Source organism: Dermacentor andersoni, chromosome 11, assembly GCF_023375885.2.
Source record: "Dermacentor andersoni chromosome 11, qqDerAnde1_hic_scaffold, whole genome shotgun sequence".
NCBI classification, from domain to species: Eukaryota; Metazoa; Arthropoda; class Arachnida; order Ixodida; family Ixodidae; genus Dermacentor; species Dermacentor andersoni.
Window position 1 is genome coordinate 115,001,904 of NC_092824.1, and position 15,716 is coordinate 115,017,619.

The following is a 15,716-nucleotide window of genomic DNA, read 5'->3' on the forward strand; positions in this document are numbered from 1 at the left end:
TACAGTCGACGAGGCTGTGAGCGCGTCATCCGCGGCCGCTGCTACCTCCGTAACTCAAAGAAGATTGGACTTATTTAGACTCCAACATTGCCTTGAATCGTATGTCTTTTTTTTTTTTTGTACATTTAAGCCGCTTCTCATCGTAAGCTTTGCAGAAAAGAGTGAGGTACTTGAAGTTATACGAAAAAAAAAAACGAGACAGGAGACGTTTACAAAAAGCTTTTCTTTTTATTGTGAAATTGCTATTTCATTCCGAACTGCTCTGATTCGAACGGTAAGTCCTGGCGTCCTTGTGTCGAACCATTGTGTGCAGCCCTCGCAGTTTTCCGAAGACTTCCGTACTAGGACCCACTTAGTTACACTGGAAATTATAAACGTTGTTTGTTCCCACACTTCCCTGTAGGCGCGTTTATTTCCAGCCCTGCGAAACGACCTACTAGGCTTATGCAAGTTTTTGCATTACCTACTGAACTTGATGGGCGCTGACATTTTGGCCAAGTAAGAACACCGTGACCTGGTCTGGCGAGTGCCAATGATTATTGATTCTCCAAGCTGTCTGCGGACTCAGCTGTCTGCGGAAAGCTGTCTGCACAACAGCGTCACCTCAATGTGTTGTGAAAAAGAGAATTGCTCGTCAACAAGCACAGTGAGCATAATGTATATTAATAAAAAAATAAGAACAAATTGGTTATTTTCAGCGTCTCCCGCACTGAAAACAGTCCATAAAACGCTCTCAACATATTCAAAATAGCTGCCATTGAAGCGTTTCGCCGGTTCCATTTGGCACCCGGTTTTGACGGCGCTCAGTTCTTGGGGACCTTGAAGGACTTGCTCTTCTTGGAAGGCTTAGCCGTAGTCGCTGGCTCCGTGGTGGTCGTGTCCGTTTCGTTGGGAGGGTTGATCCGGAGCTGCGAACGAGAACAAGAATCGCGCTCTAGCGACATCCCGTGACATCCGAGAAAGCTGACGCTTTGCGAACTTCTTGTTGAGCTGGCTGATGCCACATCTAGAACAAGAGTAGTGTCCTATACCGAGAAGAAGCCGTCGCGTGGCGACAACTACAGAGTAATTCATTCCCCTGTCTCTTAACCCTTCTTGGAGCAAAGCCCACAGCATATCACCGCACATCGGAATGCTTGCACCGCGAGGGCTACCCCCAATGCCTTCACCCTCAATTTCCCTCTGGGAGACTGCGCTGACCAGCTGGGAACCGCAGGAGCGGTGACGGTTGATCCAGCGGACGCGCGGAGTGCCTGCTGATGGAGCCGATGGCGCCCTGATGCCTCAGCCCTACGCGGAAGATACCCCACCCTGATACAAATTTTTTATCCGTCTATCCCTCCTATACAAAAAAAAAAAAAGGTGTAGGCTTACAGCTACTGACAATGTCACAGATTAAGACGTTTCGAGATACTTGTTCTCCTTAACCACGTGAGACGTTGAAGATGGCGTCCTTCGAATAGCAAAACTTGACGTAGCCCGCAACTGTACGCCAATTTTGTACTTCATTCTGTCTCGTGTAAGGAACGGAAGGCCATCTTAATCGGCCTTGTACTTATTCCTTAGCGAAATATCACAACCCCCTCTGGGGGATCAGCCATGAATCGGGCGGTGAAACAATTGCTATTATTATTTTTTTAATCAAGATAACGTGAAATGAAATGAGTATCTTGTAAAAGTGAGTCAGTCTATTTGCGCGTACATCAATATATGGTATTTATGGACGTCGTCTTCAACGCCTCATGGAGTAATAGTTGTAGCAGCAGTCCATGTTATTTTTAGTGAATGCGCGTTATAAAATGAAACAAAAAAAGAACACAAGTGATGAAAGAAAATGTCGGGCCTCCGCAAGGTTGTCCTCATCTATGACTTGGTCAGTGGATGCGTCATGCTTACAAAAAAAAAATTGTGTCGAACTTCAGATTTTAGAAAATGGTAGCACAAAAGCAGTGTAGAGAGTACAGGAACGAGACAGGACACAGTCACAACTGGCATCGTCCAACAACGAGGGCGAATAAATCCAACTGTGCAACACGACTTCAGGAAACTAAACTGACTTTGGCAAAATTTTAAAGGACAGCTGCGGAAGATAAGGCGGACCGGCGGTTCAGAGGTTGCTAGTCATATGTTCAGGTAACAATAACAACGACAACATGTAGCAACTTTGTCACTGTATGACTTGCACTGAAATGCGCACCACGTTTTCGAAACGTACATGCTTGTACTAAAGTTTGTTTATTTTGATTTCCTGAAGCGATATCGCGTACGTTGCGAGGGACACCAAAGAAAACGTGCGTCAGAAAAGGTAATAAGCGGGCGTTTAAACCCGCTAGCATCGCGTGTTTATCTGCAGTCAGAATTTCAAACTACCTCCTTAGATTGTTCACGTCAGTGTCAATATATGGAAATTTAGTCCTGCCTTCGTGATCCCATGCAGTTGAGGCCATGAAGTTCGTTGACCAGATGTACGGTGGAGGAGTTACTTCGGCCATAGTCAAAACGAATCGTTTTAGCTTCACCTGCAGCTGACCTTGGGAATTAGTTTCTGATGTTAACTATTATTGGGAAATAGCCGAACTATATACATTCTAGTTTCTCTTATAAGAACCGTACAGGTTCGTGTGTCGGCCGTGTGCCAGCGGCCCAAGTAAACTGCCTGTAATATTTCTTTCGCAGTAGACATTATGGAAATTAAAAAAAAAAAAACAGGAAAGTGTTGCGTTTCTATTCCGAAGTAAATTGTTTCCGGTTTGCTAAAAGAATAATAAAGAACAATGTGCCTCACACCTTGACCCAGGTACGTGCCAATTCGTATGTTCTTTACGCGAAGATTACGCCGAGATTAGATAAGAAAAGCTGGCTCAGTTTTTCGCCAGCGTTGCCATAAGGCGTCTCCTAATGGCATACTGCCGCGACATTTCATCTCTCTCGTCTGCCAAATTTAGCGAGCTGTATTTAGACGGAAGCCTTCGGGTGCCCCTTGTTTGTAAACAGCCTGCTATATTTCTATTTCCGGCCGCGTTATCGCGGTCGTCTCGCTCCTGCTTCTGCAAGATGTACTCTTTATCCCCCTCCCCTTTTTCTTTTGGTATCGCTAGTTTCGGAAGAGTCTCTAGACTGCGTGAGGTGCATGTATAGCAAGTTCTCGAATTTCCGCCTCCTTACTTGTGGAACGCGATAACGTCTTACGGGGTCTGATCAGTAGCCGGTCTTTCTTTCTTTTTCTCTTTTCCCAGCGAACACCGAACGTGCTCGCAATTAATGCAGTGGCCGACTTGTTTAAACTCTACAGTCGTATTTCAATTCAGTGCCCTACAACTTCCGTTCGGACAAACGGTTTCGTTGTTCACTGTCTTCTCATCTTCCGCGTGGCGGCCTAATATATACGTGTCGCCAACTGAACGTGACACCCAGAAACGGGACATATAGCTCCTGCAAGATGCACTGCCTCGATTCGGCCGTGCCGCAAGCAGCGACAAAGGGACGCTCACCAGAATGCGCTGCTTCTCGGCGCATGCGTACTCGGACTCGTCGACGTCGTTGTAGCAGTCGGACTTGTAGCCCTTGGGCAGGCCCTTGCCCTCGAACTCGCACAGCTTCTCGACGGGCCTCGCCTTGACGATCATCTTGTCCAGGGCGCGCGGCTTCTCTTGCGGGCAGTAGAACACCTTGGGCGTGCTGGCGTCGAACACGATGCTTTTGCGCATCATGTCGCCCAGCGCCACGCATGCCACCTGCGTATCCAAGCGGGAGCGTCACGTGACGCGGGGTGCCTGGCCTGATCGGCTACAGCAAAGCCTCCGAGATCTGGTGGCGCGCGGCGCCGGATCTCGGTGGCCGTAGCTACAAAACGTAAGTTCTCTAGAACCAGAGGGAACTATTAAAATTACGGTCAGCGCGTGGATTTACACTGTTAGTACAGTAGCGCCCCAGGCGCTGCTGGAGACACCTGGATGACTGTAGGTATACAGATGGCCGTCGGCTGTCGTCATGTAGCGCGTATGTGCACTTGCTTTGCGTAAGCGTTCGTGCGAATTGCAAATTTTTCCGTTCAGTTGCTTCATCCTGGGTTTTCCTTTTGTTCCTCTGTAAACATACATGCCGCACGAGTTACTCGCATTTCGCTCGTTCGTTCGATGAGCTTTCATTCCTTGTTCACCCGTTCCTTAAACAACGGGGAACCAGCGCTGCACAGTACGGCCATAGACACAGCTACGGCCATTTTAATTGCACAACTAAAGCGTGCTGACGACGTCCGGTCCGGAGGCCACCAAAACGGCTCGCCATTTTGAGCGATAACAGATGCGCGCCTGTATCGACGTTTGTTTTAATCCTATGCGTTCAGCCAATCGAGCGCTGTTCATATCCAAAATTAAATTATGGGGTGTTACGTGCCAAAACCACTTTCTGATTATGAGGCACGCCGTAGTGGGGGACTCCGGAAATTTCGACCAGCTGGGGTTCCTTAACGTGCACCTAAATCTAAGTACACGGGTGTTTTCGCATTTCGCCCCCATCGAAATGCGGCCGCCGTGGCCGGGATTCGATCCCGCGACCTCGTGCTCAGCAGCCTAACACCATAGCCACTGAGCAACCACGGCGGGCCTTCATATCCAAGCGCGTTGCGAGAACGGACGCGCTCCTGTAGGTTCTAGCACGCCGGCGCTCGGTCAGGTCAGAAGCAGTACACGTCTAGTATATTCAAGATGAGCGCTTAATTTGCTGACGCGACATCACAGCATGTGCTGCTAGAAGCTGTTTCCTCCGCTCGCTACGAAACCACGGTGGTGTGAACAAAGCTTTAGCAGCACCTTCTATAGATGATATTATAGTCGCTTCATGGGCGCCGCCATCTTGGGCTGATACACAAACAATTTCTATGTTTTATTAGACGTAAAGTGACGTAACATGGTCATGAAACGCTGAACGCATTTATACAACTATTTTCATGGCTGCGAATCGACTGTAGTGACGTACACTTCGTCGTCAAAGACAGAAAACAGCAGCGTTAACAGCCCAAGATGGCGGCACCTAAATGCTTTCGTAAAATAATAATAATAATAATAATAATAATAATAATAATAATAATAATAATAATAATAATAATAGCTTTATTTGCATCCGAAAAACACGATGCCGAAGGCCTACAGAAAAAGCTGTCGCATTGCAGCTTGACAAGGCGGCAGGCCCCCGCACTGGCAACTTCACGTAGCAGTCAGCAAATTATATAATATATATGAGTTATAGTCAGCACTCACTGAAATCCATGCATACAAAGAGATAAAACTCATTCCATATTCAGACATCGTCATACAAATTACAGGTTATGAAGTGCAAACATTGAGCTTTCAAGACACTGTTTATCCATACAAGAACGCCACCAGAGACCAGCGCACACAAAATGCACCGCAGAAAGCGCAGATAACTCCGCAGTGAAAGTGCAGCAAAATTATACACTAACTATACTATTCTTGTTTCCCTTTTTGTTTTCTTCTTCTACGCACTAAAGTATTTTCGAAGGTCCGCAAAAGTAATTTTGCCTATAGTAATAGCCTATAGATATAAATGAAAAAAAAAAGCCCGCTTGCTTTCCGCGTGACGTCACGCGCATCACTTTTCGTACAGCCCGCCGGCAGTATAGGCGACCAGCCGCCGGCTGGGAGCGCGTCCTTTTTGTGATCCTGGTAAGTCGTGCTACCTCGGCGTGTGCGCTAGGTGTTGCGGTCACTGTGTGGTTGTGCTGCTGATTTGTGAAGCGCGAGATAGGCCACTGGTCATGCCATTTAAGTATTCGCCCATGCAAGGGTTCCGCTTGAACTACCCCAACGAGTCGCAGTTACCCTTGTTCTCCTTTCCGAAGGAAGAAAGCCGCCATCATAATTTGTTACGGGCAATATTGGGGAAAGAATACGAAGTGATGAGCTGTGAAGAAGTAGGTGAGGTTATTTCTAACGACTGTTCGATAGGTAAAGCACCAATTAGAAAAAAAAAAGGGGGGAAAGATCGTGCCGCTGTCCGCCAGCCGCACCCACGTCCTTTTTTCTCGACAATGTTTCTCTCGGAAGTTTCTAAAAAAAAAAAAAAAAAGGAAAAGCGGCATTTCTCTTCGCTCCATCTTTCTGGCCATTGCCTGAGCGCAGTGTTCCAAAAGACACTGCCAAGAACTATGCATTATTTGTCGAGCGTCAAATGCGGTATTACGGATTACTGAAAATCATGCATAGTTTTATTCAGTTTAGCTGAATGTATGTACGTTTTTTTTTTCTTATAGAACAACGAATGCTATAAGCTTTCATTGGGGCAAATAAAGAAAAGTATCCTCAGCTGCTGCAGACACACATTAGACGTTCGTGTGCCCCACGACGTCAAAGGCACATTTTTCGCTATTTCACTGCAGCGTATAATTTGCACAAACAAATTAACTCATGTCGTACTATATATCGTAAGCCATGTTGCTTTGAGATAAATGGCCGTGACTGCATCATAAATGGTGATTACACGCAGGACAATAATTTCCTGTATTCGCGAGAATGCGCTTGCCATTTTGAGAAGTTCATCAGGCGCAAGACCCCACCGACATCCTATTTTCAGACGACCTCGAGTCATTTCTTCGCAAGTAATAAATAAGAAAGCCTGCATTTAATTATCGTTGTCCGACAACGGTAACTAAACCTTTTCTAATTTTTGCGCCTGTTAGCGCAGTTGCGCTCGAAAGAACACGCTTCCGCGATTAGTTAGATTTAGAGCTACTTCTGTTCATTTTACACCTATAGCATTAGCCTATAGTCTCCACCGGGGCTCATCGCTGAGGAGACGCGGTGACTGTGCACATAGAAAATAAAAGAACTCGCGGCTCAAAGAAGAAATCCGCCGCAGAATATCGCCAACTGCGAGAAGCGTCCGACTACGGTGGTGACGTCACCGTCGGAGCAATCAGCTGGCTTTCAATTATGTCGAGGAGGTGTTGGCCTTAGGCGCTACAGTTAACATGCAAAGATTCATCGCCGGTTTCGCATTGAATTGTTCTCTCGTTCTTTTCCCATATCAGCAACAAGACCCGCCCCTGTCTGGTTCACTGGATCGTCAGTTTGTTGCCTTCTTCAAGCGACTAAATGTGCAAGGTCACGAGCTGCTGGCAGCAGCTGTTTCCAGGGCTGGTCCGTCAACGGCTGCTCAACAGGTGAGAAAATGCCGCTAGCTTCGAATAAGTAAGCTACGGCAACTGTGGCACCTAAATATATGTACCAAGAATGTAGAGGGAGTGTATTTAAATGGTGGCTCGAAGCCTTTTTATGGAAGCGGGTAAGGGGAAGAGAAAGTGGTCTAAGTGCGGCTCATTACGGACGCTTCAACTGCAGAGTTAAGCGTGTGTCTAACGTTAACGTTTACTTGTACTGGCATTCGGAGATCGAGCAAAAATTTGACGAAGCAGAGACGTAGCCCTGTGTTATCGTTTAACGCTGGTCTATTGGTTTGGATGTTAATAACGGACGATCGCATTACAAAAGTCGGGAAACAAGTATCCGAGTAGAATAAGTACCGCAGGAATTAGTAGCCTGCCGTGTGCGCTCACAAAATACGTTTTTTACCCTATATTCTTTGCGACAGCGTAGCCAAGATTCAAGAGGTCGATACGCCCGTTCTCTCTCTCTCTTTCTCTCTCTCTTTATTTATTTATTTAATCGCGTGTGAGTTCCCAACACCAGCTATTGCCTCCGGCTGCCAGATTCCCGCTCGTGGACACTATGACGTAAAACGCCACATGTAAACTCATATATTATGGTACATTGCTTTCAATGGGGTGCGCTTATAGGATAAAAAGAGAAAATGCACTGAACAATGTTCTTTCGTAAAGCGAAAAAAAAAAAAACAAAGTCATGCATTGGCACGTTAGATTAACATCTAAGCCTAAAGTAGTTCGTAGACATTGTGAAAACAGTTATGCGGGGCTTATTATCATACGCGGGCGGATGAAGCACACATAAAATTGGCTGCACGCTTTATGCTGAAGGATTGAAAAGCGGGCGAGCTGGACGCTATCCGTTCTTTGGCAGCACATGTGGCATGAAAGTAATGTGTAAAAAATAATGAGATATTGACGAGCAATGAATGAACGTGATCTCTTCGTTTGACAGGGAAACCGACGGCTGACTTCTACACATGGTCTTGTTCTTTACTATGTTATATGCCTCGGCAATTTCACGTGTGCGCTGATCGTGGTGTTTCATGATGATTGAGTTTTCCTCAAAAGAAGGCGCGCAGCCGCAGTCACGACAGTGGCTGGCAATATGCGACGACTCCACTCCCTTTACGGAATTGGCATGTTCGCGTAGCCTAATACTTACACACCGGTCAGACTGTCCGATGTAGACGCTACCACACGCGCGTAAGGAACTCTATACACCACTTCAGAGGAACACTCAGTGTACTTATTAACACGCTTTTAACACTTAGTGGAACAACATCCTGCCCTAAATGCTGCAAGGTTGAATCATCGAGCGAATATTTGCTTAAAATGCGTTAGGACGCGCGCCAAAGCGAAGAAAAGAAAGTAGTCGGTGTGGGCAGCGATAAAGAAGAGTAAGTATCCGGTATATTGCTTAACTGACTGGAATTTAAAAAAACAAAACGATGCATGTTCAGCTTTATCATCGGCGTTTTAGTATGCTGATGTGCATTAGATGCAGCCTATTCCTGTCTTCTATTGCGTAAACTCTTTTTGAGAAAACAGTTATCCGTTTTGCCTTTCTCGTGACGGGCCCACATCCTCTGTGAAGAGACCGGGCTCTCTGCCCACGCGGATCTTGGCATTAGTCCACCGGGCCGCGGCACGCCATCACGTTTCTCAACAACGAATTGCTGTTTTTCAGGTCGACAGCCAACTGCGGCCGCAAAGCTCCCTCCGGCTGGTTTTTGTCGGTTGCACAAGGCGGCGATGAGAACAGCCTTCGACATTGCGTATCTCTTTGGCTATTTCTGGCCCGTGCGCCATGTTAGGCACCACATATCAATCTATCAGTCAATATTGTGCTTAAATTTAGCGGCTTGCCTTTCACAGAAAAGTCGTCATAGCATAAAACAGCATTATAGTTATTATATTTCTACACGTAAAAACGACCACAGAGAGACGGAAGAGAAGGAGCCAGCTGGCAACAGCCACCAGCGGAGACACAACGCCTGCCAGCTCTAGAAGAAGGAAAAAAGAAAAAGGTACATAGAAAACAAGAAGTAGCGCAGAGATTAAGACGAAGAGAACATTTTCAGTGAAAAATAGGGGTTGATAAAGAAAGGGTGGATATACGTATACAAAAAATGGGCGGTTTCGCCCGCAGGTGAAGCGTTGAGTGTGATAGCAAGGTTTGGCGTTGTTTTCGAGCTACTCGAACGGTGCTCTAACAATACAAGGAAGCGACGTGGCTCAGCAGAAACAGCGCCCTGACAGGTAACCAGGCTTATCACAATGCTGGCGCGAGGATGAACGCCGGCGGCGATGTTACGGGCGTCGCCGCCTGTATGGTGCACGAGATGAGACCGACGGTATCGGCGCCCAGCGAAAAGACTATATTGAATTCTTGACCGTTCAGATCAGTGTATGTAACTCTGTGTGATACGCGCACAGCTGCTCAGGAACGACGCTTTTGCAAACAAACCCACCGCGTGTTACTGCAGAATGAAAGCCTCCAAGCGCGGGCCGTACATAAACCGTCGATGCCAGGACAGCACGACGACGACGGCGCGGTCGTGCCTTGACCGTCTTCTTTATTAGCCATCGCAATAAACAAAAATGGAAATGGACCCACCGGGGAACAACGCAATGACGAGGCATGCATCTGTGTCACAGACATCAGTACGGCTCTCACGTCCGGCAGATGGCCCACAAGTTAACACGAGGTCAGACCACATCACTGATTCGTGTTTTGATTTCGGGTGACAATTAGTGCAAGAAATAGTGACCGAGTACTTTGCCTAATATCACCAGGAATCACTGTAGAGTACTCACCATTGATAGGGTGGCTATCACCAGGAGTTTATCTGAGGCAGAAAAACAAGGCAAAAAGAGAAAGCTGAGTATGGACGACACTTGAACGATAAACGCATTAACAGAACTCTGGCGATTACATCTTACATCTGCAAACCACTTATCCAAAAATGAGAAACGCTGTATAAGCTCCGGATGGGTTCTGAAGTTCCGTAACATGCATTAGCTTACAGCTTTAGGTAGCTTCCGCCGGTAGCTCGACCGGGATTCAAACTTACGACTTCGGCGTCGGTATGAGAAAGCCAGAGCCGCCGCGCAAACGGCGAATACTGCGAGGATTGACTCGATTGAGTCAACGCTGGGCGATTAGTTGTTGTTATTGCTTTATGGCAGCACGCCTGAACCAGTTCTGTGTCCATCTGTCTCCAAGTATACAGGTCAAGTCAAAAGGAGACCGAAGCATAACGTAATTACATGCTTTGTTTGTGCCTTTAGCGTCGAATTGTGTCAAGGCCACGTCGAATATTTATATAGCGTAATGAGCGGCGTTACAAGCGCAACGTTGCGGTTGACCTATTCTGAACGGTTCACTCTATGTCATCTGGGAAGCGCACTCTTATTTTTTTTTAAATATCCATTGTAGTTGACAGTAAACCGCACTTCGCGGAGAGTTAATGTAATAATTGAACAGATGCATTCACGTATCGTCTGCTGCACAAAGTGTTGGCACCCAGCGTCGCACGTAGCACAGTGTGGCCAGGCATGTCTATACAGTACTCAGTGGCGAATTCTGCATCAGTCTTATTGGTGTTTTGCCTATGCAATTCAAACATTCGCCCAGAATCCGCTTCGAAATAAGGGGTTGCCTTTAGGCCTACGTTACGGTATCGTAATCCCGTGCGTAAGGCACAGTCCTCCAGTGAACGAACACGTGAAGAGCACTACTGAAGGCGTTGGATCATTTTGTGAGCTACGCTTAATAGCTTCCAGCTAGAAATCATATGAGAGAGGGAAGTTCCATTCGCTTATGTTGAACCTATAGTGACGTCGCCTCTACAAACGCTTGGACGATAAGGAGCTTTGACATTGACAAGCACAGTACACGGAGTCACTTTCAGCAGGTCATCGCATACTTATATCACGCAATCTGATTATTGAAGAACGTTTTCACTCACTCATCTTGGATCCTGGGGCAGACGTCCTTATTAATCACTTAACAGACGAGCCCTTCGCAGCGGTACCGAGCTCTGTATGGACGGGCAACAATCCGAAAAAGGCTTTGCGCTGGCCACGGGTGACGTGTGTGCGTGCGAGTGGGGATGTGTGTTGTGGTGGGGGGGCCGACAACGGCTGGCCCGTCGCGCCTGGATGGCCGTCTCACCCGCGGCGGTAAGGGAGGTCAGCCTCCTTGCCCGAAACCTGTTTCGGAGTCGGGGGAGGTCTCCTCATGGAATGCCCGAGCAGCAGGAAACGAAGAGTTGTGAGAAGCCGTGCGAAGTCGCTGCAGGTTCTGCTCTGGGGCCGTGCGAGTCCGTCTCCCGTTGCCTATCCGCGCAGACTTCCTGGCGTAACTACGTTCGCGGTCGCGCACAGCACGCTCCGCGGCCGCGCAACGTGATCTCATCTTTGCCTCGCCGTCGTGGCATCTCGTCTCGTCGTCGGGCGGACAAGAAGATTCAAGTGCAACAACCAGTTTTGGTTGTTGTCGCTTGCATGCTTCGTTGTGCCATTGCTTTGCTTATTTCAGTTGTTTCTGTTTTGTTTGTCCGTCTATACGGAAGACAGCGAGCCGTCTCGTAATCTTCTTGTTTCCGCACGGGGCGTCACTTGTCAGAGGGATCTGCCCCTTTCGTAGCGGACGGATGTGGGGGTGGCTTCTCAGTCTCCCAGTGTGTCGAATGAAGATGATATTGCGACGTATAAAAAAAAATAAATAAACGTAGATTATCATCATCACCTGTCGCATATAGTACCTGCTTTGCGCTCGTTTTGAGGAATAATACAAACTCATAAAAAATTAAATTGCACTTTTAATTTATACCCGTGTCAGACACACCCTTCTGGTCGCGATCGGGGCCGATCCGGGTTGAGCTCGATCCAGATCGAGTGTTGCTACACGGTCATTTGCGATCGCGAGTGTGCCAGATGCCTAGATAGGGAGAGTGGGTCTTACGTGGGCTCCCCGCTGAGGCTTTATTTTTGTTGAAAAGTTGGTGGTGCTACCGTCGCCTTCATCTGAATGAGCGGCCCCGCGCGCCGGCTGGACGCTTGTCGCGTCGGAGAATCTACCCTAGCTACATGGAGGTTTTACAGGAGTTTGCAGTTTGCTGCACTTAGTTTTAATACTCGGTGGCGGAAACACCGATTTTATTCCCCAGCGACATGTACTCTATAAAATGAAAAAAGGAGCGATGGAAAGGTTGCAAACGACGCAACATCGACGGCACGTCGAGCAGACGACAGCTACTCAGCCCGTGAGCTCGTCTCAGCCAATGGGCACTGCCGAAACCGCCGGAGCTTCAAGATTAAGGCGATGGCAGCGCCGCCACAATTTCGGCGTTTTTTGCATCACCCTCGGCGCTTGCCAAAGCGTTCGCCAGCTGGACTACAGTGTACTAGAATAGGGAATATTCTAGTACACTGTAGCTGGACCCACTCCCCTATTACGCTCTAATCATGCTCTAATCCGGATCCGGGCAATTGCGATTTGTGAATCGCGATCAGGCTGACGTCTGCGCCCTCTAGCGCAGTTTTCTGAAAAACTCTAAGAACAACCAGTGAAGACAGTTCAATAAAAAAAAGTCTAAAAACCTTTTTATCAGCAATATACTATGCTGTAAAATTGAAATATTGTCCAAGTTCAACCAATTTTGCAAATCTGAGTTTGTAGCGAAGACATTACGCAGTTCTTAGAGTTGCCGACGATCAACAGAAGATGACACGATCCGGATCGTTGGACCGTGTAGCAGCGACCATTGTTGATTGCGATCAAAAAGTCCGATCCTGATCGGCCTCGACTGTAAGTAGAAATGTGCGTACGACACTCGTATTGCTTCCTAATTGTTATATATTGCTGTAAGCTAATTGTTGCCACGTGGGCCTGTGGCGCAACGGATAACGCGTCTGACTACGGATCAGAAGATTCCAGGTTCGAATCCTGGCAGGCTCGCAACTCTTTTTCTTGTTCACCAATGTCCAACTAATCTTTTTTTTTTTTATTTGCCTTCTGAACATATCTGAGTTTTGTGTACTTTTTCATATTACATATACGCTGCACATACGGAAACGTAGACGCATGACATACAGCTCAGCTTTGTTTAACCACAAAATTTAGTGCTTGATGGCAGTGCCCGGCGGTATTAAACTGTATAATATGAATTGGCACAAAAGCGTGGTTTCAACGAAGCTAGTATTAAGCGAGCGAACGGGACGTACAAGGCGTTACTTAGTGCGAGATTAAAAGAAATGCCCTGTATTGTGTTTTCGAAAAGCCCGCGTACGGAACTAGAAGGGGCTCCCAGGCATCCCTAATTGCCGCGGCGACTCGCGTCCGGCGCCGGTAACCCTGTCCTCATTTTTAAGTCACTTTTTATTAGCGGACCCGCTGTGTAATTGCAGTCTTTACAGTCCTTCGCCCGCGAACACTCATTGAGGAACGATATACTTACGACGATCAGCCACAGAGCACCTATATGATCAGCCAAGTGGCGAGGTAGCTGGTGAAGTGCGAGAGAGATGGCGCCACCGTCTACCACCGTGGTATTCGCGGCGTCTGCTTCTGAACGTGATGGAGTCATAACGATAAATAATGAATAAATAGTAATAACTAATCTACAAGCTTTTGTAGCACCAGATTTATTTGTCCTTGATGGGCATTTCGTAAAATTTTATTGAAAATCAGCGATGATTGTTTCTTTAACTTCGTTAAATTTGGTTATATTTCGCAACTTTCGCAGTATTGGCGTTTAGAGATTCTATTACGAAATAAATGCGTAGTTTAGCTGCATATACATACATACTCTTTAATTTGCGAAAGAGCCCTTTTTTGAAGATTGGTCCGAAATTTGTTCGCTTTCGTCACTTCAACTTAATGACCCCACAAAGCCACTGATTTCGTAGTCAGCGAGAGGCGCCTGCTCAAAAAGCTAAGTTCGAAAATTGAATATATATATACACACACACTGTTGGCGACATAAGTCGGAAGTTACTTGTACCAGTAGTCCAAATAGTGTAAAACTACTGATAATATTTTGTTTGGCGCTGTACGATGTTTTAGTTTTTTTTAGTAATAGGGCCTCAAAGTTGTAAATTATGCAAGTTGAGAAAGTTCTCTTCGGGACTTTTAGTGAATCATGATTATTCTTTTTTTTCAGAAACTTCGTGCGGCGTCTCGCAAAACAAAAGTTGATTCCTTTCTGCAGACACATTACCCACCTCATATAGAATTTTCGCTGAAAACAAAAGATGGTCGGGAACCCCTTTTAAGTCTGTCTCTGGAAAACGGGTGATTGTGAACACCATTATCCTTTTTCACAATTAGCCAGGTCACCAAGAAAAGAAACATTGTTTTGGACGGCTGTGTGAAAATACTAACTTACACGATATACATAGAAATTATTAATCTTGATTATTCAGTAACGATGAAATACTTCCTTTGTGTGAGAAACATGGCCCTAGTTTGTAACAACTCGTAGTAGTTTTTTTTTAAAGAGTAATAACTTATTTAGGTTCGTCTTACTAGTAGTTTCCCGCACAAGGTGTGCGTAATTAAGGTGCGGCAAAAATACTTACAATAATAATTTTATGCATTCAGGGAAAATGTGTCTATAAAAACTCGGTATATACCTTACAAAGTTTCTTATCAAATGCATCCATATGACAATCTCGAGTAAAATTACCAGAAAATGTACACCTAATGGTTTGAAAGTCGACAAAAAATACACTTCTAGAGCTAAATTTATATTTGGGGAACGAAACTACCAAGTTATTGGACTTGGTAAAGATACAAGCCATAATTTTCTCAAGCCAAGCAATATGGATTCAACACGTTGACCACCTGCAGTCTAAAATGCCTTCTTGCTTTAGGCATGATTGCCAGTGTCAGACATTACATGCCTGCTAAAGTCAAGCTCATACTGTACATGACTTCACATCTTCATATCTTCAGTATTATAGCCTTGTGTGGTATAATACCGTGGTACCACTAACTTGGCAAAATTACACCTGCTGCAGAAAAGAGTGGCGCGGTACATGGTAAACTTCACAAACCTTACCCCCACCAGCCTCTTCATTCAGTACGAGAAACTTCCTGTGTTTCATTTATACAGCTATAGACTCGCACTATTTTAGACAGATCAAACTTGAGATATGATATGGTATTATACTTTCTTTGGCTGACTTTCAAGAAAGCGACAGCATCAAATACGCCAGGCACACAGATCTGCAGGTTATTCCTACCCCTAGAGCCAATTCTTGCAATCAGTCGTTATGTTACGCGCTACCTTCTTTGTTAAACGACATCTACACGTTAAACGTTGTTCTTCGTCATAGCTCAACTTCGGTTATTAGCAGGGTCTGTTGGCATCGTCTATGTCCTACGTAAGTTCAAGTATTTTCCACAGTGTATTAATTTCTTTTTGAATGTTTAACAACTTTTCGTCTTTTATGAGTCTACTGTACGTTGTCACCCGTCATGACCAATTTCACTTATCGGAGTGTTACGCTTACGCTCTTTGCC

At 46.1% G+C, this 15,716-nt stretch overlaps 1 protein-coding gene and 1 non-coding gene across 2 annotated transcripts; one reads left to right on the forward strand and one right to left on the reverse strand.

The window, feature by feature from the left end:
* Window positions 1–208: 208 nt before the first annotated feature.
* On the reverse strand, window positions 209–11,341 carry LOC126539545 (uncharacterized). Its single transcript, XM_050186431.3, has 4 exons — window positions 11,155–11,341; window positions 10,001–10,032; window positions 3,492–3,734; window positions 209–908 (listed from the first exon to the last, which is right to left on the reverse strand). Exons 1-4 carry the CDS (start codon window positions 11,156–11,158, stop codon window positions 804–806), a joined length of 384 nt encoding a protein of 127 aa, XP_050042388.1. The 5' UTR covers window positions 11,159–11,341; the 3' UTR covers window positions 209–803.
* A 1,734-nt stretch (window positions 11,342–13,075) lies between these two features.
* Window positions 13,076–13,148, forward strand: TRNAR-ACG (transfer RNA arginine (anticodon ACG)). Its single transcript has one exon. It is a non-coding gene; the product is annotated as a tRNA-Arg (tRNA).
* Window positions 13,149–15,716: the final 2,568 nt, after the last annotated feature.